Source organism: Castor canadensis, chromosome 1 (assembly GCF_047511655.1).
Source record: "Castor canadensis chromosome 1, mCasCan1.hap1v2, whole genome shotgun sequence".
In the NCBI taxonomy this organism is placed as follows: Eukaryota; Metazoa; Chordata; class Mammalia; order Rodentia; family Castoridae; genus Castor; species Castor canadensis.
Genome location: NC_133386.1, coordinates 12,630,319 through 12,656,706, shown reverse-complemented (window position 1 = coordinate 12,656,706; position 26,388 = coordinate 12,630,319). Strand labels below are relative to the sequence as shown.

The 26,388-nt window shown below is 37.8% G+C and overlaps 1 protein-coding gene across 8 annotated transcripts in view; it reads right to left on the bottom strand.

The window, feature by feature from the left end:
• Positions 1–26,388, bottom strand: part of Ipcef1 (interaction protein for cytohesin exchange factors 1) — a 166,012-nt gene that overhangs the window by 5,381 nt on the left and 134,243 nt on the right. For all 8 annotated transcript variants that reach the window (XM_020185138.2, XM_020185141.2, XM_074071996.1 and 5 more), the window contains 2 exons: positions 22,853–23,207; positions 7,244–7,437 (listed from right to left, as the gene is read on the bottom strand). In XM_020185138.2, coding sequence (XP_020040727.2) covers positions 7,244–7,437; positions 22,853–23,207 — 549 coding nt within the window. The remainder of the gene's footprint in view (positions 1–7,243; positions 7,438–22,852; positions 23,208–26,388) is intronic.

The following is a 26,388-nucleotide window of genomic DNA, read 5'->3' as shown; positions in this document are numbered from 1 at the left end:
TCTCAAATTGTTTTCCCCATCTCTAGGACCACAATCCTAATTAGGAATTCAGTCCACTATGTTATGCTTGCTTTGTTACTCCACTAACAAAGGGATCCTTGCCTCCAACCCCCACTTTAAATACACTCCTCATGGAAGTACGGGGTATCCACCTACATGCTGAATCTCCTTAATGATTTCCCTCAGGGTTCAGGGCTCCATTTGGTGACCCTCCACCTTCTCCTACTTTCCACTGTAATGGTATTGGTGTGTATTTTCTCATCCACACAAGATTAGATCACACCTCCATGATGTTGTGCCATAAAGAGAACTTTCCTCACTTTCTTCACCCGATAAACTCTAATTTCCAGAGTTGCTCTCATAGAAAGTACTTTTTAATATTTATTTGTCCAACTTTTCCATAACTTATAAATCTATATTCATACTTCAGGCAGCATTGTTCTCCAAAAAACTTCCCTGGACCCCCAAATTGGATTGAGAAACTTGATTTTTATGCTCTCTTCCTACCCAGTCCTTAGAGTGCTCTTGGAATTCTCTATGATATATTTAGATGCTTATGGACATGACATGCCACCTGTTCTAAACTTAAAGAAAGTGACAAGAAGCATATTTTCATATCCCTGTCTTCCCAACACCTAGCACAACTCAAAGTGCCCCACAGACACTTCACTCACAGGTGAAGAAAGTGAGGAGAACCAATCTCTCTGCCCACCCCAGGATACCAGATGTGCAGCTAAAACTTCACAACCATGATCACTTTTCTTGCTTCAAATTCAAGTCTACTTGCCAGTAAGTAGACTTTGATTGCTCTTCAGTAATAACTTTTTCACATCCCTCTTCTCTCCCCCACTCCAAAGTCCCCATTTTAAAACTTCTCATCTCACCTCGAACCTCCTCTACCACATTCACAGTTGATGACCTTGCTCTTTATTTTCTGTGGAAACAGAAACAATCAAGAGTTCTCCAGAGTTCCTATCATCCACTACCTACATCGGCACAAATATGCATTGACTTCCTTCCTGTTCGAACACAGAAAACACCTGTGCTCCCAGCAAAGACCAGTTCTTCCACGTGGGCACCATCACCTCTCCTCTCCTATAAGAAATTCACCACTCTCCCATGATTCCTCAGCTTCCAATCTCTACTTGGTCATACTCAGTGGCATACCTGTACACTCTTATTTCTCCTACCTTAAAAGTCGTTTCTCACCCCACACTCCATCCAGCTCATGTTCCACTTTGCTCCTTCTCTCCAACATCCTGATGCTCACTCTTTTAGAGACCCACCCCCACCACCTTTTGCCCCACCATTCCAAATTCCACCAAAACTGGAATATTCATCAGCGACCTCCATGTTGGTTTATCCAATCATTAATCATACATGTTTTCTTTTCTTCTTTCTTCCTTTTTTTTTTTTTTTGCAGTACTGGGGCTTGAACTCAGGGCCTACACCTTGAGCCACTCCACCAGCTTTTTAGTGATGGGTATTTTTGAGATAGACTCTTGAGAGCTATTTACCTGGACTGGCTTTGAACCTCAGTACTCTTGATCTCTGCCTCCTGAGTAGCTAGGATTGCAGGCACGTGTAATTATCCATTTTTAATTCATTTATTAACTATACCTAAAACTGTTGGGTACTTCTCTTTCTTGAACACTTTCATCCTTTTGCTTCTGTGACACATTGTCCTGATTTTTCTCATCCCATAATGACCACTTTCCTGGTTCCTCATCACCCAACATCTTCACACTGGAGTGTCCAGGAGCTCCAGCCTTTCTCTCTTCTCTAGTCTATTATATTCATGCTCTTCATGATCTCATATGTCTCCCCCTCTCACATATATGCTCATAATCAAAAATTTGTATCTCACTTTACCTTTCCTCTAAGCTCCATCCATATGTTTTTGTCTAAATTTTCCCTTCAGCAGATATATTTGGACAGCTAATAGGCAGCCTAAATATAATAGGTCCAAAACTGAGATCCTCCTATTATTCTCTGTATCTTACCTCTGTCCCAAGTACACTGAACCTTGCTTCTACTGTAGTCTTCTGCAAAGCATTTAATGACAACTCCATCTTTCCAGTTTCTCAGGACAAACATTAGTCATCCTTGACATCTCTCCTATCCACACCACCATCAAGTCCTAATAGTCTGCCTTCAAAATATGTCAGCCATGCACATCTCTACTCAGAACTTTCCAAACACTTCCTATCTCACTCCAAGTAGAGGCCAAGGTGTTTGCAATGGCAGCAAGACCCCATATGGCATGACCTATTGCTGCCAATCTGGTCCCACACTGATCTCCATCCTCCAACCCCAATGCATTCCAGACACACTCACTCCTTGTTCTGCCTTAAACACATGAGGTAAGGCATGCTTCCATCCAAGCTGTTTGTATTTTTGTTCCTTTTGCCTGCACACTCAGCCTCAGATAACCCCAAGTCTCCTCTCTTTACTTCCTCAAATTTTACATGAATTTCATCTTACAAAGAGGCTTTTCCTGCCTACTCAAGTTAAAATTCAGTCCTCCAACATTCCCTATCTCAATTCTTTTCTATTCTCTATCAACTGTATCATCATTTACCACACTATATAATTAAATTGGAAGATTCTGTGTTAAGTTAAATAAGCCAGACACAGAGAGACAAGTACCACATGTTTGCTCTTATCCACAGATACTTTTTAAGTAATCAACCTGAAAGTATAAGAGGACTTTCTAGGGACTGGGAGAGTGCTGTAGGTAAAAGGATGGCCATCAGGTGAAGGATGAAAGGGTAGATGATATGACAGGTGCACAATATACGCATGTGTGAAAATATCACCATGAATCCAATTAACTTGTACAGTTAATGTGTAAATAATTATAATCTCCAAGGAGAGGAGAAGAGTTGAAGGTTGAATTGATCACCAATGGCTAATGATTGAATCATTCATGCCTATGCTATAAAGCCTACACAAAATCCAGAAGGACCAAGTTCAGAGAGCTCCCAGATGCTTGAATTCTTGGAGATGCTGGAGTATAGCAGGCCCACAGAGGACACAGAAGCTCTGTGCTCCTTCCCATATGCCTTTCTCTATATATGTCTTCATCTGGGTGTTCATCCGTATCCTTTGTAATATCATTTCTAATAAACCAGTAAATAGATGTAAGTTAAAAATGAGTATGTTAAATAATGAGTGAATGAATTTTAGGATGAATTACCCATTTGCTTTCAAATCTCTTTTGCATCATGAACCCTACTAAAGCCAATGAAAATCCCCTCCATAAACAAGCAAACAAATCATGTAGACACAGATAGTTGATTTATAGTCAAACTTTCTTCTAGGAAGGGGAAAAAATAGTGTAGTATGAAAGTAAGCAAAGAGGGACAATAAGCAGATGGTCCAGAACCCAGAAGTACAGGAACTGAAAACTAAGTAAATAAGTAGGAGAGTAATTCTAGAAAGTCAAAGCCAAAAAAGGGTTTACCTCTTCTCTCTCAGTTCTCAGTATCATTGCTTCAAAATACCTTTTCCAAAATAAACAATAACAAGCTTTCATCCTCTGATAGCACCACAGTGCTATTAATAGGAAGTTATTTCAGGATTTTTATTTTGTTCTAAAGAAATTTAGACATCTGCTTCAGAGGGGTATCTTAATATTTTATTAAAAAAACTAAATAGGATCTTTTAGGGTTAATAGAATTTTGGGAAAATGATTTTCAAAAGTCAAGAATGAATCAACCACCATTTAAAATCTGATAAAAGTTTTAGGAAAATGTCTCCTCAAAGCTGGGAATGAGGCTGACACTTCTCTTATGGTATTTGGCTCTGAACAATTCAAGTTTCTTATCATTTGTGTTAAATCAGGTCTTTTATAGATGAAAGTGAAAACTATAGATGAGAATATAGAGGAAGGAAATTAATAAAGTAACGAACTCCTCTGAGATACTTCTTATACCAAGAACCCTTGTGATCAGAGCATCACACAGTAGACTTGCTTTTAGTAGCTAGTGTGGGAGGTGATCAAAGGCTTTGACCTACTCTGACAACATCCACTTTGCTCTCTGACAGGAAAGCAAGGTTGCAGGCTCTCCAAAAAATATTATCAAAAGAGAATGTTATATTTTTCATTTTTATTCCAAATATTCAGTGCATGGTTTGACTCAAGATCTAAGCATTGGAAATGTGTCCCACCAGAGCAGTTACAGAGAAGAGAAGGTTCGTTCCCCTTTGATACAGTCCAGAGTAATTCTGAGAAAGTGTCATTCAGGCCCATTAATCATTTATTAATCATCCATATTAAAATAAAGATAGACTTAACCAAAAGCCAGTGAACTTAAAGCTGTCAGAAGTTCCAACAGATCTACATGTAGGATACCACATAATAGTTTGCCCACCTTCTAAGAATAATTTTTCCCCAAAAGCACTCATTCCAATACAATCTCAGTGCAGGAATTTGTCCTTAGTCACAGAGCACACCTATCGCAAATACAAACATCACTCTTGAAAGAGTTTCCTGGTTTCTGCCTGAAACTCTGTGGCCTGTGCCTGTCTACACTTCAACTTTGAAGTACTTTTTAAATAAACATTATTATCACAATGTAACATTCATAAAGAAGAGTGCACAAACAGAAAATTTATTCTTGATGAATTATCACAAAATGAGCACAACACTGACCAACACCAAGGTCAAAAAGAACCCTCACCCAGCACCTCAGATGCTTACACCCTTCCTCCTCAAAGGCAACTGCTTCTGGATGCTTTGAATTTTAAGAATAGCTAAAAAATAAGCCAGATAACTTTATGATATGAGTAAACACACACAAACCAAATTATCTTTCTTCATTGAATAAACTGATAAGCTTTGATTTTGTTCATTGTTTTTTTAAACAAGGCCAGTTTGTATATTATTCTGTTCTCCTGCCTCCTGAGATTAATAGGCCAACATGACATGGGTTACATTTCAATCCCTAGCATGACACTTTTGTGAGGCCTAAGGGATCTGTGGAAAGGGCTGTTTCCCACATGTATAGAGAACAGTTCAGCCGGATGTAGGAGACAACCCTGAGATGGTCCCTAATGTTCCATGCTCCCCGGCATTCACCTCATTGTGCAATGCCCTCTTGGAGTATGAGCTGGCCTGATGACTGGCTTTAAACTGAAACACTGCAGAAGTATGATATCACTACTGCAATTTCATTATAACTCATCTTGCTCACTCACTCTCCGACTTGCTTCCTCTGAGAAGCCAGCTTCTAAATTGCGAGCTGCCTGTGAAGAAGCCCACATGGCAAAAACCTGTGGGCAGCCTCCAGCCAACAGCCAGAGAGCAACTGAGATCTTCAGTTCAACTGCCTGCAAGGAACTGAATTCTGCCAACAACCAATGTGGGAACTAAGAAGCAGATCCCTCTGGGGGAGAACTGAATGCAGCCCCAGCTGGCACCTTGGTTGGTCCCATCCTGTGGGACACCAGGAGGCAGAAGCACCTGTCCAAGCCATGCCCAGATTCTAAACCAACAGAAACTTGGAAATAATAAATACTTCTTCTTTCAAGTTGCTAGGTTTGAGTGTGATTTGTTATTCAGCAATAGACACATGACATACCATGAGAAAAAATAAACAAACTGCTGAATTCATGGCCGTACATGGCCGTAGTGATGAAGAGCCAGAGGTCTTCAATTCTTTTGTCAGAGTGTGGTCCCTTTAGTCTGCTGATCTATGGAGAGTACAGGTCAAAGTCTTTCTCCTACAAATTGATAGAGCTGCCCATGCTCTCCTTAGTTTCTACTTCCTGTCTCTCCCAACATGGACTGCAGAATGCTATCCACTGGTGGACATTTCACTGCCCTGAAGTCCCTTAACCTTCTTTTCCTGATATTACCATCTCTTACTCATCAACCAGTTGTCAGCAACTCTGTAATGTTTTAACCCCATGACCCTAGCTAGTCAGTCACTTCCCTCTTTAGGTTACCAACCCCCCTTAGCTTGAATCTACCACCACAGTCCTTCTGGCATTGCATTTTTACCATTTGTTTTTCTCTGTCTTTGTTGCCCACAGTGTTCCACTCAAAGGTCACAGTGACCTGGAATAGTACCTGGTACACAGTAAGATTCAGCAAATAGCTGTTCAATGAGCATGCCTTTTACTTCTATCGCCTCTCATAGACAAATAAGATGGTAAACCCCAATATACTATGGCATATTACAATGAATGACCTAATTTATTATCAGCTCTATGCACGCTGATGAGCAAATGCTAGTAATATCTTTTCATCATTAAAAATTATAGAAGTTCTTTGTATTTGGAGTGTCTTTGTATAATTAAAATATACTTTTCCTTTTCTTCTCAACCTCAATTTTTGCATTCTTTCAGGGTGCTTATGTCTCCTATTGACTAACAAGGACATCAGACTAACAAGAGCCACTCAGTCATCTCTTTGTGGCCTTGTACTTTTGATTGCAGGCATTTCTTCCTAGAAAAGGACTCAAATTCTTAATGCAAAAGGACATGTATGAAACAGAATTAAATTTCTGGACCTACCAAGGCTCTTCAGAATCTGTAACTCTTCTGCCAATTTAGACTATTTTGCAAAGTATCCTAGCCTCCTCCTGTTCATGTTATAATCTAAATGTGAAAGCAGGAAGCTATTGTCATGAACAACCATTTTAGTTATAGGAGGCCCTGAAAATAGCTCCAGTACATCCTGTACACTGTCCCTTATTCCCATTGTGAAAACATCTGCTGGTCTATTACCACAAAATGTATACTTCCTACTGCCTGGCTCTTGGGTGTTCCTTGGCTATAGTGCCTACAGCTGACAACCTAGAAATTTTCTCCTGGATGAAATACAGAAGACTGGCAGGTGAAAATCCAAGGTCTTATTTGTGCTACTGTTTATTTTTGCAGTCTGGTAATCTCTGTCTCTAACCAACATTTACTGAGCCAAGCACTGTGCTAGGCACAAGGGTTACAAAACAAATTACAAATAGTCCTTGTCATCTAGGAGCTTAAGTTTCAACATTTTTTATTGGAGTGAATATAAAACCAAGGCCTACCATGGGAAATTACTCTGGGTGCTACTGTGAGAATGTCCTGGTGCTTTAAGACTGCCATGGGTCATTTCACCTATAAAGGCTGTATTGACTTTTACTGCCTTTCACTCCACCCACACAAACCCAGCATGTTAGCATGGATCACAGCAGAACCTGCCACTCTTTGCCTCACATCCATAGAGTTCATTCAGATTCTGAAGTTGTCTTACCTTTAATGTGCTATTTAAGGTTCGGATTTTGTGAAGTTTCTCATTTATGGATGGATTCTTGCACCGCTTAACAAAGGACTTTCTCAACTCCTTTTTGGTTGAAGGTCGCCGATCCCCAAGAGGAGACAGACTTGCTTGTTCTAATGATTTGTAGAGCTTCTCCATTTCATCATCTTCAGGTGCTTTTGTTTCCACTATTAAAAAAGTAGTGCAAAAACAAAGCCAGTTAAAGCCAAGGGGAGAATATTAGATACCTGTGGGTTTTTGTATGCTTGTTTGTTTGTGGGACTAGGGTTAGATCTGAGGGCTTCCCACTTGCAAAGCAAGTGTTCTACTACTTGAGCCACACGTCCAGTCCATTTTCTCTGGTTAGTTTGGAGATAGGGTCTCTCAAACTATTTGCCCAGGATGGCCTCAAACTGTGATCCTCTCAATCTCAGCCTCCCAAGTAGTAGGATTACAGGTCTGAGCCACCAGCACCCAATAAAATATCATGATCTTAAAGAACAGTTTGTCCACAACTGCATATCAGACTTCTCCCATCCAGAACTATAAAACAATAATGGCCTGTTCCAGTGTGTCTTCCTAGCTGCTGTTGGCTCCAATATTCATATGGTACTTTCTCTGTGTGCATGTCTCTGTGTCCAACCCCCCTTTTTATAAGAACAATAGTCATACTGAATTAAGAACCCACTAGAATGCACTTGTATTAATTAATTACATTGGCAACAACATTTCCCATAAGGTCACATTCTAACATAATTGGGGGGAGGGGTTAGCCCTTCAGCATATGAATTTTGGTGGGACACAATTCAATCCATAACAGTTCATCTTCTGACCTCTCAAAATTCACATACATCTTACATGCAAAACACATTTCAACATCTCCTCAAGTCTTAACACATTTCAACTCTAAAGCCAAAATCTCACCCAAATATCCTCTAAGTCAAGGATTGGTGAGATTCCAAGATTCAGTCACTAGTTCAAAATTCATCTCCATCTTTGAGCCTGTGGATCTAGATAATTTATCTGCTTCTCAAACACAATAGTGAGTCATGCAAGGCCAGCAAGCTAATAAAAGCCCTAAAATTTGAATGCTGCTGCCCTAAATGACCACTTGATGTCCTTCCCAGAATGGCCCTTTGAAAAAGAAGCCTGCCTATGGTCTGTATCTGTGAGCAGAGAGGGACCTCTCTCATCCTGAAACATTCTCTCCCCCCTTCTTCATCACACCTTGCCCAATGTAGCCCACACGATTCCAGTGAAGTGACAGACCAAGCCATGACCACTACTGTGCTGGCCACAGTTCCTTGAGAATGAGCTGACGACTTAGGCAGGCCAACCTGGGCCAGAAAGAATCTGTTCTGAGACTTTGTTTTGGGTATCAGAAAAGCATCTCTCTTTTTCCTTAAACTGAATATTGCATGATGTAAACTAAAAGCTTTTAGGAGTCACCCCAAGAATTAGCATGGAGACAATCCATTCTGAAACATGGATCTTGATGAGACCATTGGAGCCCCCTCAGCATGTAGAAGCCAATGTGCTGCCTTTGGGAAGCTACTCTGGTGGTGGTTTTCAATTATATTCAATGGTAGGGACCTGAAATGATACTGAGGTCACCCAAAGAAAAACTTCATTTCTTAATGTTACATTAATTTCACACAAAGAATTTAGGTCCCTTATTACTTCATTCTCTGGAAATAATCTTGGAAACAATATACAATGACATTTACTTTTTCACTATATACTCTTTAGTGCTTATATGTTTCACCACTTGTCCTGAGAACAAACTTAAGAGACAGTCCTATAAAAAAAAAATATGGCCTTAAGAGAAACTGAACAAAACAGGCTCTCCAAAGGGGAGAGGGAAGCATACAATGGTACTCAAAGAGCACCAGAATCAGGCAAACTTCATTCACATCTTGGTTTTCTCCCCTACTGTTAGAAATTCTTAAGCAAGAGTGTTCCCAAAGCTCTTCTACAAAATGGAAAGCAAAAATACTGGACCAACTTTGTAATTGACTTAGAGCAATGATCAGCACAATCTCTTTTTTCTCTCATAAAACAATCTCAAAAAGGGGAGGAAATATGCAAAAACAATATTTGAAAACAATTAGGCTTTTGGGTTCCGGCTGTGTGTAAACATCAAAAGTGGACTTTTGCCAGTAAGCACATGAAAAACTGCTCCCCATCACTAATCATTAGGAAAATGCAAATCAAATCCACAACAAAATACCACCTCACACACTCCAGGCTGGTTAAAGTAAAAAAGATGAATAGTGATAAGTGTGGAAAAGGATATGGATAAACTGAAACCTTCACTCACTGCAGGAATGTAATGTGGAGCTGCCACTTCAGAAACCAGGTTGACAGTCCTTCAAATGCTACAGTTAACAATATGACCTGCGGTTTTACACTTCATATGTACTAAAAAGAACAGAAAACACATGTGCATGTGACAATTGTACTCAAAAGTTCATAGTAACATTATCCATAACAAACAAAAGGTGGGAAGAACCTAAGCATTTATCAGCTTGTGAATGGATTTAAAAAAATGTGGTACATGCACACAAAGGAATATTCAATAATTTAGGAATAGTATTCAGTAATAAGCTACCCAAAATGCTACAGTATGAATGAAACTTGAAGTCATTATGCTAAGCTAAAAAGCAAATTGCAGAAGACCACACATTAGATGGTTTAATTTATATGAAATGTCCAGAATAAGCAAATCCATAGTGACAGCAGGAAGTAGAATACTAGTTTCCCAGGGGTAGAGAAGAGACAAGCAGGAATGAAGAATGACAGCTAAAATGTAAGGGTTTCTTTTTGTGATGCTGAAAATGTCTTCAAATTAAATTCTGTGATAGATGCACAGCTCTGGGAGTATGCTACAAGTCATTCAAGTGTGCATTTTTAGGTGAATTTTAGGCTATGTGAAATCAGTATATCAATACAGCTGTAAAAGTAGGCTTTATGGGATTGTCATGATAGCTGATGATACATGCACAGCAAAATTCTGAGCATGGCAACATCTGTTTGGGTAATCTAAAGGGGACATTAAGATTGAAGGCTCTGAGTTTTTACACACAAGGATACAGTAATCTCATGTGTCATTTTTTACACCAATGGGGTAAGACTCTACTTCAAATTAAGCATAAATACATAGATTTGAAAACCACAGTATTTTTTAATTTCATTGCATATGTATAACTTAATTAAAAATATACATAGGTGCATATATATATATATATCATATGTATATATGATACAAATTCACAACAAAATACAGCTTGCACCCACAGAAGAGGTGAGAGTCTTTCCTGATTGCTGTACAAGGACTGACACTATGGGTTAACCCACCTCTCTGGCTATTCTTGTACACCTCCCCCATTAATCTTTAAGTATTTTTCTAAATTATAATTTCATACTAAAAAGAAGTATATTATTTTCCTTATTTACCCAGATTATAAAGAGCAAGAAAAAAAGATTGACAGAAAGACTACTTGCCTTTCTTCCATTGGAAATGAAAGCCAAGTTAATTATTTCCACCTCCCTTACCCCGAAGCAAAATTAATGAGTTTTGTCTGACGATATAGTGTTTCCAATGCAATTATAACCCTTCTTCTCAAGTGCCTATTTTAGTCTTTCCATGTAGGGTTTTGATTTTCATTGACACATAAGCACTTTATGGTCATCATCTCTTGCCTCACAAGTGCTCAGTTCAGGAAGATAAAGATTTATTTTATGAATGAGAAAAATAAAGATTCTTGAAAAACAATAATTTTTTTTTCAAAATGCAAATCAATGATGGAAGTTAAAAATACAATTCTATACTGTGTAGACTCATATACTTCTGGAAAGCAGTATCAAACTTTAACAGGCAAGCAGACTCCTAGGGGACTTGTTAAAATTATAGATTCTGATTCTTCCCATCTGGGATGGCACTGAGACTCTAAATTTTTGACATGCTTCTAGGTGATGCTATAACTCCTAAATCACAAAACATAAACCATTGAGTAGAAGTGGTTAGACTGTCTTTTAGCAAAATTTCTCATACAATACAGCCTCCACTCATTGGAAGAAAAGAGACTGGAGTCAAAACTAGCAAGTTGGGACTTGTTCATAAAGTAGCAATGACTTCTCTGTGTCATGTCCTAATCAAAAAAAAGATTTGGAAAAAAATCTGGTTTTGCTCAAAGAAGTATAGAATTCCCACTGGAAAGCACAGTACATCACGGGTTGAGTAAGAAGGAATTTGAGGTAAAAGTTGGTGGCCCTAATAGATATAAATATGTTAGGCTCAGAATGTCTCAAAATGTCATTCCAGCTACGCAAGAAGCATGAATAAAAGGATCACAATTCAGGCCCGCAGGAAAAAATTGTGAGAACTTGTCCCACAAATAACAAAAAGCCAAGGGCTGGAGGCCTGGCTCAAGTGGTAGGGCACCTGCCTAGCAAGTGCAAGGCTCTAAGTTCAATCCACAGTACCTTAAGAAAAAAAAAAAAGGAATGAGCTATATATAAGGTAAAATAGAACAGGTTTGCCTAGAAATGGGGTGGGAGAGTGGGGAGAGGGGAAGGGGAAGGAGGAGGGGAGCAAGGGGGAGAGATGTCCCAAACAGTGTATACACATATGAATAAATGAATAAACAATAAAAAAGTCAGATAGACATTTTAACAAGATCTTTCTTGTTGATATTAACAAATGAAATAAAACAAAAATTTTAACTACTGGTTAGAAGTCTCTCTTTTTCAAGATTCTGCCAAAGGAATGTGTGACACCCTTCCCCTCCTCCTACACACCCAGCCTATTGTCTGCTCTGACAGGTCAGGCCCGCTCTTGTAGGCCAGGCATGTTGGCTGTCAAGAACTCTGTACACAGATTCTCTCTTGAAATGCTGTACTTTTAACTTCAGCTCCCCCGCTAGCTTATTTTTGGTCTTTCTTGTGTTTTCTAGAATGTTACTGTTTTCTTTCTGTTTAGAACATAAAAGCTGGATTCCGAAGACAGGAGAGGAATTTGTATGCCAGATTGTATATCAGGATTTGAAAGCAGACTCTTTAAAGACTGGGAAAGTCTAAACAATGTCCTAAGAAAGATAATTTTAATTCTCTTATTCCTCAAATGTGAAAAACTTGGGATGTCCTGGAAGAAAAAGGTATTCCCTGTTTCATGTGCAATGTTTTAAGAGTTTAGGAACAAAAAGACCATGGGAAGCACCTGTCACAAATAGAAGAGATAACTATTCAGTCATTAAAACACTCTGCATATTAGGACTTTACAAATGTAATTTAAAATGACACCTGATGCCTACAATCAAAATACTTTCATGGCAAGCCTTGAAATTATAATGACAGACAGATTTAAATTACTCAACTAAGAACAAAATAGTAAAAACACTACTGACCGAAAAGCCGGATAGAGCATAATACTGACTGACAACATGGGTAGAGCACAATACTGAAGGAGAAATTCCCTGTTTCTCCTGCTGCAAGTGTGGACATCTATCGTGCGTTTCTACTATGTGCCAGGTGCTACGTGAATTGTTATACCACCAACACTACCTGAGTATCTTTCAACAGCACTGTGAGAAAACTCCCCTAAGCCTGATAGGAAAGAGGATTTCAACACATAGAAAGATTAAAAACCTTGACCAAAGTTATAATGCAACAAACCTAGGTTATGAACCCAAGGCTAGTTTTCTTAAATATTATGAGAGATCCTGTAAATAATATATCTTGATGCAGTTGTTTGGATTTTTTTTTTTTGCATAAAGCTTAATTAAGACGATATATTTCAAATCAGGCAACCTATGGTCACTGAGACAGTAGCTGGGCTGGGGAGGCCATCGCTCAGAGACCTGCTTACACTATGCTTCCTTCAAAGGAAAAATGCCCCTTGGAGCCTCTACTGTCTGTTACCAACCAGAATGCAAGTTCTGGAAAACAAAAATTACATGAACAGTGTGTAGAACAGGGACTGCCAAATAATGAAAAACCAACAAATGCTTTTGAAAGGAATAAACAGTAATTTCAGGGATGAAGGGGTTGAAGGATTAAGAAAGTACTGGTAAAGAAACTCTTCACTTCTTTTCTTGGTATCTTTCTAGTCATTTGAAATTTTTTAGCAAGTAAAATGTAATACCTTAGTAAATAAAAATAAGTAAAATTTGGAAACAGATAAAAATGGACTCTGTCTACCTCTTCAAAAGGAACCAGATAATGTTACAATGTGTCACAAGGCAAAACAAAATAGACACAATTCTTGGCAATAATAAAATTATTTACAAAGTACTACCAGGGCCAGCCTATCTGCATATGGCCCTTTTCCCTAAAAAAAAAAAAAAAAAAAGTCCTCCTAAAGACAAGATTTACAATGCTGCTGCATGGCATGACTAGCTATTTGTTCAGGTTAAAAAAGAGATTCATGGGTCACAAAGAGAAACAGAAAATGCCAGAGATTCCTGGGTCTCTTATAACAGTACAGACAGATGTGTGGAAGTACTTTGTCACGATAGTTCTGTACCATGGGCCCTCCAAAGCAGAGGGTGTCCTGTATTTGCAAGGGAGCAAGCCCAGACCCTGAGCTGGGTGACCACACACACGGTCAAGTTTCCAGGGGGCTTTATTTTGCATTGTGCTTAATTCCAAACAGAAAGAGACTACAATGTACCTTTCAAATATTTAGAAAATATCTCTAACAGGCACTTTGCATTTTCATGGCAAAAAGTGACGTTTTAGATTGTGGCTGGTCATAGAGATCACCAAAGACCCAAAGCAATTCTTTTAAAACAGAAGTCTGAGAGTATGAATGTCTCCTCAACCCTCCAGCATCTGCCCCTTTCACTCACAGCAGATTCCAGAGTGCATACCATGGCTCCAGGTCATGGGATACTTGCTCACCTCTTGCACCTCATCTGTGGCCTCCATTCCAGACATTCTACCTCCCTGCTGCTGGTCTTTGATCATCTTACATCATACAACAGCAGGGCCCATGCACTTGGTCTAATTTCGTCCAGATGTCACTTTGGCTCATCCTCTCCCCTCCATAGTTTTTTGCTCAAAAGTCAACTTATCAGAGAAATGTTCCGTGACCACTGTGTAAAACAGCACACCTCACCTCCACACACCACATCAGCCCAGTCTCTCTCTAAATTCCTTATGACCCTTTTGTTAAAAAAAAAATCATGGCATGTATGATAATAAGTATCATACATATACATGCCATGTTCTATTATTTTCCTTACCTGAATTTCTCCCTCAATGTGAGCTCTATGAAGGTGGTTCATTTTGCCTGCTTGGTTTCCAAGCCAATGGCACGAAGAGTGGTAAATAGGAGACACATAACAAATTCTGCTGAGTGAATAAGTTTCCCACAATCAGATGTCATAATAATATTTACTTGTTTCTGCTTTATCATTGGTTGACCTGTACTACTTCTCCAGTAGTTTTGAAGAACACATGAGAGAGTGATTGTTTAAGGAGAGAAATTATTCTGGTTATATGTAACTTGATTCACATGTCTAACATAATCCCGTGTCTTGCTAATTATTTAATTGGAATTACTTTTAAGTATTTGTGTGATTAAAATCTCAGGTTCTCAAAGTCAAACAGAACTGCGTTCCACATGTAACTTTCACCGTGACCATATTAAGCAATTTGGATAATCACTTTAAACTGCAGTTTCTTCATTCAAAAAATGAGGTGAAAATAAAATACCGACTTCATGCTTTGAGATCAAGCATGATGCAAAAATGCACATAGCCACCATTTATGGCAGCATTGTACTGCGGAACCCATCCAAAGCAAGAAAAATTAACAAAGCATAATTTGTAGAAAGGAAAAAAGCAAAAGTGTCCAGAGACAGAATTATGTATGTAAAAGAAGGAAATTTACAGATAAAATACTAAAATTAAACTGAGAATTTCACAAATTTGCTTCATAAAAGCATACTTAGAGTATCAGGCCTGGATGTGTATTCAATGGTAGAAAGCCTGCCTAGCCTACATGATGTCCTGGGCTTGATTCCCCAGTAGCTCAAAAATAAGTAAATAAATGTCAATTTTACTTACATATACCAATAATAGTTATAAGATGAAGAGAAAAAAAATTTTAACACAGCATTTAAAAATGTATGCAGAAATAAATTTAACAAAATATATTCAAGAATTCTATACAGAAAATTATAGACTATAAAATTTTATTGAAAGATATAAAAAGAAACTAATGGACAAGGTATAAAGAGTAATTGATTTTATTAACTGAAAGATTTTAAATTGCTACAACTTCTGCTTCCTTCAGGTTGAACCTAAGGATGAAGTACAAACTGTACAAAAATCTCACGAGAAGGTGTATGTATGTTTGTGTGGAGGGGTGGGTAAAAGGTTTGAAGTTAAAATGCTCAATAATATTCCAAACACCCTTAAAAAGAGAACAAGTATAAAGACATGTTTTCCTAGGATAATAATATTTTTTAAAAATAATAAACATGTACAAAGAAAAATAGACCAATGACAGATGGAAGTCTAAGGCACAACAGATCAGATTCATTAAAAAGATGGAACTGGTGACTTATGTCGTCATTTGGGAGAAGGACAGAACCCACACAAATGGTACTTGGAAAATTACACATGCATATGGAATAAGATGATATTGACTCTTGTCATAGCAAATGTAACAGTAATTTCAAATGGATTAAAGTTTACATAATGCAAAAGAATATCTTCATAACATCAATTCCTAGGAAGGAATTTCTTAGTGAACACAAAAAGCATTAACCATAAAAGATCAGTAAATTTAACTACATTAAAGCTGAATTCTCTTCACTGAAAGGCATTTTTTTAAAGATGAAAGTGAAGCAAGAAAAAGTACAGAATATATCTACCGCACATGTAACTGACACTAAAAGAATATCTGGAATATAAATAAACTTTGTCAAATCTATTGAGAAAACAAAAATAATCCAGTAGAAGTTTGAGTGAAGTGCTAATTGGCAATCAAGAGTAACACCTGCTCATTTTTCAGAAGTCAAACGCTCAGCATTACTGGTGAAGATATGGGCTTCAAGAGCTTCCCATGCTGGAGAGATGAACTTCCATGGAATCAATTTAAAAGGAAATTTGTAATCTAGTGAAGTGGAAAATAGGCACATGCCGTAGCCAGAAATTCCAATGCTAAGTGCATACCACAGGGAGAATCAGGCATATGTGAACCATCAAGGGGATTAAAAGGTAAGCTACACACTGGACGAAACTATTTACAAAACACATGAATAAAGAACTTATTACAACAAAGTCAAATGAATTAAGAAAGTGTGGTATTTATAGACAGTAGAATTTTGTTCAGCTACAAATAAGAATGAAATTTTGTCATGTGCAGGTAAATGGATAGAACTGGAGAACATCATCTTAAATGAAGTTAGCCAGGCTCAGAAGGCCAAAACCCACATGTTCTCTCTCAGCTGTGGAAACAGACCTAATACAAATGCAGCAATATTACAAAACACTGGTCACACCAAGGGGAAGTCACATACAAGAGGGGGAGGGTAAAAGAAAGAAACCAAGAATCTGAATATGGTTGATATACTCTCTATACAAGAATGAATATAGATATCTTAAACCAGCTGAAACTACCATAAGAAAGGGGCTAAGGTAGAGTGAAGAAAAATAGGAGATGAACCAAATTGGGTTATATTATACACACATACATGGAAATGTCACAAGGAAACTCCCTGTGTAGCTACGTTTATCTCAAACAAGCAAAAATGTCATTTTTTTCTCTTTTTTCTTCTATAAAACTGGAGAACAAGAGGGCAGAACAAGTCCTGCCCAGGATGAGGGTTGTACCAGTGGGAGGAGGGAGATTTTGGGGAAAGGGGGTAAGAGGGTGAATATGGTATAAAAACTGTGTACACATGTGTGTAAATGCAAAAATGATACCAGCTGAAACTTCCAGGAATGGGAGGGGGATAAAGGAGAACAGGGAGGGGGTGAATTAAAACATGATATATTTGATACATTGTAAGAACTTTTGTAAATGCCACAATGTACCCCCACCCAGCACAATAAAGAAAAAAAAATTATTAAAAAATCTAAAAAAGAACTTGTATCCAAAACATAGCATTTAATCAAATACAGGAAAAATTATAAAGAAGGCGAAGGGGATTAAGGAAAGTTCTGATAACTTTCAAGGCCATTTATGTCCACTATACCACATGATAGTCCAGTAAGAGCTTCTGAACTATTGCCAAACCATCAGTGAGGTAAACCTGCACCAGGTCACTTAAGGTTCAGTGTTACATTGACTTAGAAGTGATGCTACCGTCAAATGTGAAAATAATTCATTTTTTCTTTTAGCACTCTTCCCACCCCTGTACAAACAAAGAGGTTATAAATCAAAAACTTACTGATAAAACACAATTCTGGTAGCATAGCATTAAAAGGATGTCTAACATGATGGACTTCAACGGTTTATTTTATAATGACAGATGCAGTTTCCATCTAGAACAAATTTGGTTTCTGAGCATGAGTCACGGCCATAAGCAGAAGTGTATCAAGGGCACTGACCCCTAAAAAAGGTAATTTTTAATATTTCTTCCTCAATTCTTAAAACTACTTACATATAAAATCTTCATCTCTGAATTACCTCTCTCTGAGTACAAGAATTTATTTTGCCTTTCCATATGCTCTCTCTTCTAAACCTACAGATCTTTCATCTTTAGATTTTAGTTATGTCCCCAACACCGTAACCCCTCCTCCTTCTTCCAAACTGTCATTTAAGTTTCCCTTCCTCTGTTGTCTAGATTTCACTTGTCAACGTCTTCAACTTCACCTTAGCTCCAGTTCCTACAACCTCCTACTCTTAATTCCTAGCCTCAGCAAAATTATAAAAAAAGGAAGAAGATAAAAATAAGATGATGAGGTGAAAGTCTGAGTAGGACAAGTGGCTTAGTTATGTTGCACAAATTCACAGGTAATCTCAACTGACTTCATGACAATTTACAGGGATCTATAGTTAGTTGGCATTGGAACAGTGAAAGTAGATGGTGAGTCATCCTTGCAAACGGTCAATGACGTTGAGGTCAGCAATCATATATCAATGATTTTTTTCACAATGCTAAATATTCTCATCTGAAGATCACTTCTCAAATTCTACTTCAAAAAAATAGGACCACCAGGAAATACCTTAAGGTCTAAATTAAGTACTAAGTAAGACACAAAGACCAAGGTCAGTCTTCACCCTGAGAGTCAGGGTACAGAGTCCCTCCCCTTTCCTTTGCTTCCTATTTCTACACCCACCCCAACTATTACAGAAGCTTCCTTCTTAGCTCTTGTCTCCCTTTATTCTACTTTACCTTATGTTCTAAAGTTGAATTAATTTTCTAAGGCATAGTTTCAATTATATGATTTCTTTAATTAGAAATGGTCACCCATTTTGCATTGCAATTAACTCACTCCTAGGCCATCGTCCAGAATCATTAAAAGTTCTTTTCTGTCTCCCTCCCCCCCACCCCCACGCACAGACCCTCCTACTTAGATGTCACCTTCCATTGTGTTGGGTTCCTAATCTTTCTCATCCCTGTTTGTATCTCCTTTGTGGCACCAATTTTACTGTGCTTCTTTTTGTTAAATATGTCTTATCCTCCCACTTGCTCCATTAGAAGTTAAGATTTTTTAGAAGAGAAATTGTATTTTTCTCATCTTTGGATTCACTTTAGCACAAAGTATGTGTGTGCACAGTAGGAGCTAAAAAATAATAATGCTGAATTCAGTCAAGTTAAGTATTCAACTTGTTTTTTATTATCTGTTTCCTGAAGAGGCATACCACATAATTTCCTACTCAAGGTAGCTAGCTAAAATAATGTAGTTTCTGTACTATTCACACTCAGATTGAGTATAATTTTGCCAATATCTGTTAAAACCTAAAATCTGGCTCATTTGTGTCACTTTCTTGAGATGGCATAATGCTCTAGAGTGATTTTGTCTTCATTAACAATGCTCGTTATTCACTTTGTAATGTACATGACTTCCAGATTGATTCTGGCTGTTCTCTTGCTTGACAATATATTTGCGTAAATTGGGAATTAGTCTCATTAGCTGACATGCAGCTTTTCAGCATCTAGAACATATTCACTGGATAAGTAGAAGTGACATTGTCTCCACATTGTCAGGTGGCAGTGTGTGTTGTACATAGGTATATAGAGACACACTGTGTGCCTTATCATCATGCAGACATGTACTACTCAAAAAAATCATTCACAAAAGAGGATAAAAGCATAGAGTACAATGGAGGTGAGATGAACATTCCATTAACCCCATCACCTCTTTCCCCACTTGGTTTTGTTGAAAGGGTTAGTGAACAATTCCTAGAGCTCTGGGAGTCTGAAACTCCCAGCATAGAAAGGCAATAGAATGCAATTAACACCCTTCTTTTTTAATAGCTTACACTGCAGAGAGAAATGTCTAAAAGGATATTTAATTTCAGTATAAAATTCTAGCAGCCACAATTTTAATTGCATACCAAGTGTAAAATATTTCTTTCATTGTCTAAATAAAAGAAAGGTTATAATGCATACTGTCTGCTTATTTCAGGACTCAATTATTAACCTTTAAGAATCTTTTCTAAGATAAAGACTTCTTTTTCCAACAAATTCTTCTTGAGATTAGGGCTTCATCTTCTAAAATTTTAAGTCCTCCTTTAGACCATATTGAAACTTCATTCCCTGATACAAAACCCCCCTAAGAAATATTTCAGACATAGGAATGTTAAGACTTTTTTCCATTGGCAGTTAGTAAAGCAGTAATTTTCAGAAGCCACAAAAACGAAAAGCTACCTTCTTCTTCAACACACAAACATACACATACACATATAAAAAATGCACAATATACAATTTGATTACTCAATAGCAAGTCATCACAATCACAAGCAAAAATTGGGCTGCTGTTTCCATGGAGATGACTTTATGTGGTTCAGCTCTTCTGGGAATTTAACCAAATCCCCAGCAGCAGGAGAAAATCATCAGCAAAAAATCTGTGACATATGGTAACTACCAACAAACCAGTGAGAGAAAACTACTTTCATTTTCTCTTCCTCTCTACCCAGAGAAATACCTTCATACCAATCTGTTTGAAGATCCAGAGTTTGTTGGTCACTGCATGTAATTCAAAACTAAATAATACCGGATTTTCTTCCATCTTACATTAAGAGAGCTGCTGGTACTCAGCCAGGCTCCACAGCGCATGCATTCCCAGAACAGCATTTAGACATGGAGGACTGCAGGCATCTTCTCGTGACTCTCCACTTATTGATCCTACAGGAAAACTCAGTCTGAAGGTTTTCACTCAGGAAAGACTGTAAATAGAATTTAATATCTATGATGCGTCTGAAGCTATGCACATTGTGTAGGGTATGTGTGTAGGTGAAAGTATGCATGTATGAAAATGTCTTAAGTTCCATTTCTTGTCCAACTATTACAGTGAGAGCTTTTAATTGGAAAAAAATATATGTAGTACTTTTTTTTAGTTCCACAAATTCTCTGTCTGGTAGGACTAAGCATCAAGTTCGAAGTCATCTTAGATAAAGATACCTAAATTCTCTCTTCAGTAAATCTTCACAAGAACAAAAATTATCAATATGCAATGTGAAGTCAGTATCCAAGGCAAATGGGCATCTCAGAATGAGCAAACACCTCCAGTGATGAGAGTGCATTAGCTATCCATGGAGCCTACTCTATTTGGACAGCTCACAACATCAAAAAGGTTTCTTATGCCAATAGGAGAAGAGGACTAGGAACTAGAGAAAAGGTTAGTTTGAGAAGAATCAATTTAGAAAGTAACACATATGTACATGGAAGCAAAACTAGGAATCCCCCTATATAGCTATCCTTACCTCAACTAGCAAAAACCCCTGGTCCTCCTTATTAATGTTTATACTCTCTTTAACAAAATTAAAGATAAGGGCAAAACAGTATCTGCTTGGAAGCAAGGGGGTAGGGGCAAGAAAGAGGGGGCAGGAGGGAGGGGGGAGTTATGACCCAATCATTGTATGCACATATGAATGAAGGAAATAAAATAAACAGCAAAAAAAAAAGTTTCTTATGCTGAATCTAAATCTACCTCCTGCTCACCTGCACCCCTGACTTCAGTTCTGTACTTTGAAGGAGGTCAATTAAGCCTTCTCTACACAGCAGCTCCTCACTGATTCAAGTTCAACTCCAGTCCCCGATGCTTCCCATTCTCACAGCCCAATCTTCATTTCCGCCTCCCCCTGTATCCTTATCCCACTCTGCCACCTCCAGATGTAGGCTAGGTTGCCATGACTTCCTCCACTGAAGTTTTTCTAATGTACAATAGATAGATGGCCTACATTGGGGTATCAATAGAAAATCTCATCATAGGCCAGGTAGGTAAAGCATCCTCAGAAAAGACCTCAGGGGTGGTGACAACTTGGATGACTTGGAGAATGAGTTACCAGACTCAGTGTTAAAATTCATATATTTCAAAATACTACACACACACACACACACAACTTGGTCTGCAGTTGAAATCCTTGACTTAAATTACTCTCATACCAAAAATGAAATTAACAGGAATTAATAGAGTACATCTGAAAATGTGAGAACTTAAAGATATGATCCCTGATTACAGGAGAAGGGAGAGCAATCATCTATGTCAACTGTCTGGACAGTTATTATGGGAATTTTACAAGGCAACTTTCTCTCAATAGTACACTAAAATAATGTAACCCAAGTTCATCATTCCCTCACTGCTTAGCATCTTATATTTGGTGATCTCATTTCACACTGGAATGAATAAGGCAAAGATCCTTCATGATTAAATAGTAATAAAAGGAAGTTAATCCTGAATAAAAGATAAGGAACAATCATCTAATGTGAGTATTTAAAAATTCACATAATTAATTTCTACACACCTCTTTATTTGCTGAGACTTACAATGTTTTCCAAATATATAATCCATACTTATCTTTGTTTTCGTATTTTTTGTAGAGCTGGGTATTGAACCCAGGGCCTTTTGCATGTTAGGCAAGCCCTCTGCCACTGAGCTCCACTCCAGCCCCCTCCTTTGTACTTAAACGGTTAGAGCTGAATTGTAAAGCACAGTAAAATTTCTGTCTTTCCATTAACCACATAGGTACACTCCAGAGACAATAGCTAGGAAGCAGACATTATGTTGACATGGTCCATGGAAGGTGACTGCTAGAAGTCTGTTTGAACTCATCAAAGTGATATTATGAAGACTAGACTACAGAGCTCCAAGTTAACCACCACAAGCTGCAGAGCATGGGACAAAGGACCAAAATAAGAGTTAAGCATTTTCTCTAATTGGTGGTAAGGTGTCATTATTTTATGGCCACACAGCTCATGGTCCTAAAGCATTTGGTTAGTCATACTTACAGCAAATAATTAGTGGCCTGGCAACTGGAGCTGTCACAGGAAAACTCCACAAAAGTAGCCCCAAGCCTATACCTACTTGACTATCTAATTATTGAATCACCATTGATGAATTTAAACATCCTCGTTACAAATGCAGACTAGAAGTCCACAATACACAAATATTCACTCTCTAAACAGACAATTTCTTAGAGTACCTCTATCCATCATCCTTGATCCAGTAGATTTATCTGGGACAGTCAGATGGTCTTGATTGCTACTCAATGAAGAGGTGTCATCACTAGACAAAGAGTTCAAAAACCCACTCTCTGACGTGACAGAGCTGTGTTCTGGGGCTTCTGAAGGAACCGGTGCATGAACCTGCACAGCAAATGTGAGGGGGTGTCCCACGTCTTCAGCCGCAGGTGAGCTGTTAACTATGTTGAGCCAGGACTGCCTTTCTTTAGATCCAAAGGAAGAGAAGCTGCTGGGTGTCTTTATTGTATTTTCCAAAAAGAGAGAACATGATGCTTCACTGAGTTTGGGTAAGGATGCAGATGCCTGCCGGGCAGCCTGTTTTCCACAAATAAATCCAAAAAAGAATAAAAGAAATTGTGATTAAAAGTTCATTCTCTTCTTTTCATTTTTAATAAAGTTCTTCCCAGTACACTTTCAAAAAGTGACCAGGAACAAAAGAATCAAAATGTAAATGTATGATATTGTTTCTGTAGAACAGTCCTGAGACTTCTGTTCTCTAAAGCTGATTTGAGTTTCTTTGAATTCACCAAGTTAGGGTCTATAAAATCCCCATATGATGTTTTTCCTTATTCTTCAGGCCTATCCAGAAACTTGCAAGGGAATTCTTTATAATACTGAAGTAGACCTTAGGGAAAAATTTCATCCGTAATCTAACACTGAGCTCATCGTGATAGAGCAAGAGCTCTTGTGAAAGTAATTAAGAGAAAGAAAGCAAGGGGCTAGGTAGAGCATTTGCCTAACACACACAAGGTCCTGGACTTGATCCACAGAATCAGCAAAAACTTTTGTCCATTTGGAGATTTTTTTTTAACGTTCTACATAGCAAAATAAAGACTCAGCAACTCTTTGTTATTCCTCCATTTTTAATTTTTTATTTGTCAATAAAACCCAAAAATCTAGATTCCAGTGTTCCCTGGATCACCCTGTATCTCCAATGGCAAAAGACAATAAAGGTATGTTATGGTTCAGTTTCCTTACCATCAAACTATCAGATACTCATATCAATTTCAAGCATTGAAAGCTCCAAAGAAGTGCCAGAAAGGCCACTACTAAAGAAAGAAAACCAAAGAGCAAAGTAGGATCCTCTCCAAACACTCAGAGTCACTGCAACTAACTCAGAATGGTTAACTTTGCTCTTGCAGGTTCTAAACTCTGAGATTGTTGGGAAAAGCCAACACTTACCCAATGCATACATACTAGGCAGCACAGTAGTCATGGATTATCAAATAATCAATATATCTAGTTTTAAGTACTGTGACATTAAAAATCTATTTAAGATAATAACAGTTCACACACGTCTTCTCATTAGTAGTATACTGCACTGACATGAAAATATTCCATTCATGAATGTGTCAAGTAGTGTGGGAACTGGTTACCTTAAATCACCTGGGCCCTTTAAAAACTAAGAGATCAAAAATCCATAACTCATTAAATAAAGGCTCACTTATCTGGAGGAGGGAATGCACAACCCTTACACTGTCCAAACAAACGCCAGGGACAGTTCACTCATTATCAGGATCTACAAAATAAATATTAATAAAAATACCTATGTTGGTTTAGTCCTGCCACGTTCCCCTTTTGAGAGCTATTTTTGTAAAATTCAGCTTCCATGTGATCTGCTTCCTTTTTTAAATAAGAGAACAAGCATGAGCTTTTCCTGTTGCTCCTGCTGGTTCTGCTTTAATTGGATTAGAGCAAAGGGGCTATTTGAGAGAGAAAAAAAAGAAAAAAACTGTGTGCTCAGTTGCTGCCACCTTTTCCTTAAGGTTTTCTGAACCTCAAAACTCTGCTCAAAGGACTGAGGAAAGGCATGTTAAGTGAAGTGTATTCCCATTGATTGCTACTCAATGAAAAGACTCTCAATCTATTTTCTCTAGGTGCCACATAAGATTCATAAATTCTGTTTTAAATGAAGAAAAGAGGAGTGAGTGAAAAACAGAAAGAAAGAAAGAAAAACAAAGAATGAGAGAACTGGAAAGGAAGAAAAAGGAAATGAGAAAAAATCTACATATATTAGGTAAGAAGGGGTTTTCATTAGAAGAAAGATCAATAAAACACAAATCAAAGTGAACCTGGAGTTCCATTTCAGAAGATTCAATAAGGGAGCATGCTGTGTAGACAGTGTTTTGCCAAAGCATGGTACATTATCTCTAAGATACTGTAACCAATAATCACAGTACCAAGCACAGAACTGTTAGCTCTGCCTTCTGTGAACAGTCCATGCAACACACTCAAAAAACTCCTCAACAAGTGAAATGCAGGTGGAAAGGACTGGCAGTCTCTTCTCTCCACCACACCTCTACTTGATTGATGTGAGCTCAACCTTCATAGCCGGTTCAAATGCTTGCTCCTGCGAGAAGCCGTATCTGATAACTTCAGAGCCAGGTAGGTACCTATGTGTGGTACTCCTTGGTTTATTTCTATTATAGTAGGTGAAATATCATTTTATTTGTCAACTTATATTGTAATTTCTGATTGTTAAATCATTTTTGGTGAGTAACTTGAGAACAGGCTGTTTTTAGTCATTTTTGCACTTCCAATTTTTGCATCTGTGCCTGACACAAATTACTGCCAGCAAAGAATGGAGCTAGTTATGTTAAGAAAATTTCTCCAGAGTAGTTCAATATCTTACTGAAAAGTTCCCTGAAATCGTCCCTAAAGTTGCAAAGGGTGGTTTGTCCTAACTCAGGGGCCATGGGTTGACTGGCACCAAATGCAATGCAAATTTGTCCCAGAAAACATTCTCACAATCCTAAAAAAAATGATTTTATTAAATTAGAGAATTAATAATTATATGTGGTTTCTTTCATTTGAGAATAATTGAGTTTGAAGCATTTTATATTCAATGCGAAAATTCAAGACATTTTAAAGATCTTAGTTTTAATTAAGAGATTCTGTGATTAAACTAAAAAATTTAAATTGATTTTTTCCATTTCCTATATAGGGTATTTTTATTTATTGGAGAAGCTTAACTCAAATGGAAGTTAGTTCTAAAGTCCTTTTTTGTTGGGTTTTGTTTTCAAAACACAAGTTTGACATGTAAAAAAAAATAGTTTAAAATAACCACCAAAAGCCTATAATTTGGAAGAAGTGATTCAGCATATAAACCTTAAGAAACATGAGCCAAAGTACATGAAAAAAGAGAGGAATAATTTAAGACCAAACATAATAAAATCAAATCAAGAAAAGGAAGAAACTACACAGATTTTTTTCATTTTATTAGCCATACTAATAAAAAACTAGTTCATTGTTTTTAAGCCCTAAGAGCCATTGTGCTTGGATTTCTCCCCTGTGCTAGCAGAAGCCTTACCATAAAAACCAGAAGATCTGTGTAGTATACTAGCTTCTCTGCCACTGACTGTCTGCATGACCTTAGCAATGAGCTGAGAGCAGATCAACTCATCACTCCAAGCTTTTGTATCCAACTGACATCAGAGAATTCATTTTCTCTCCAAGTCCTAATCTATTGGCTTCCTGGCTCCTTTCTTGCCCTGCT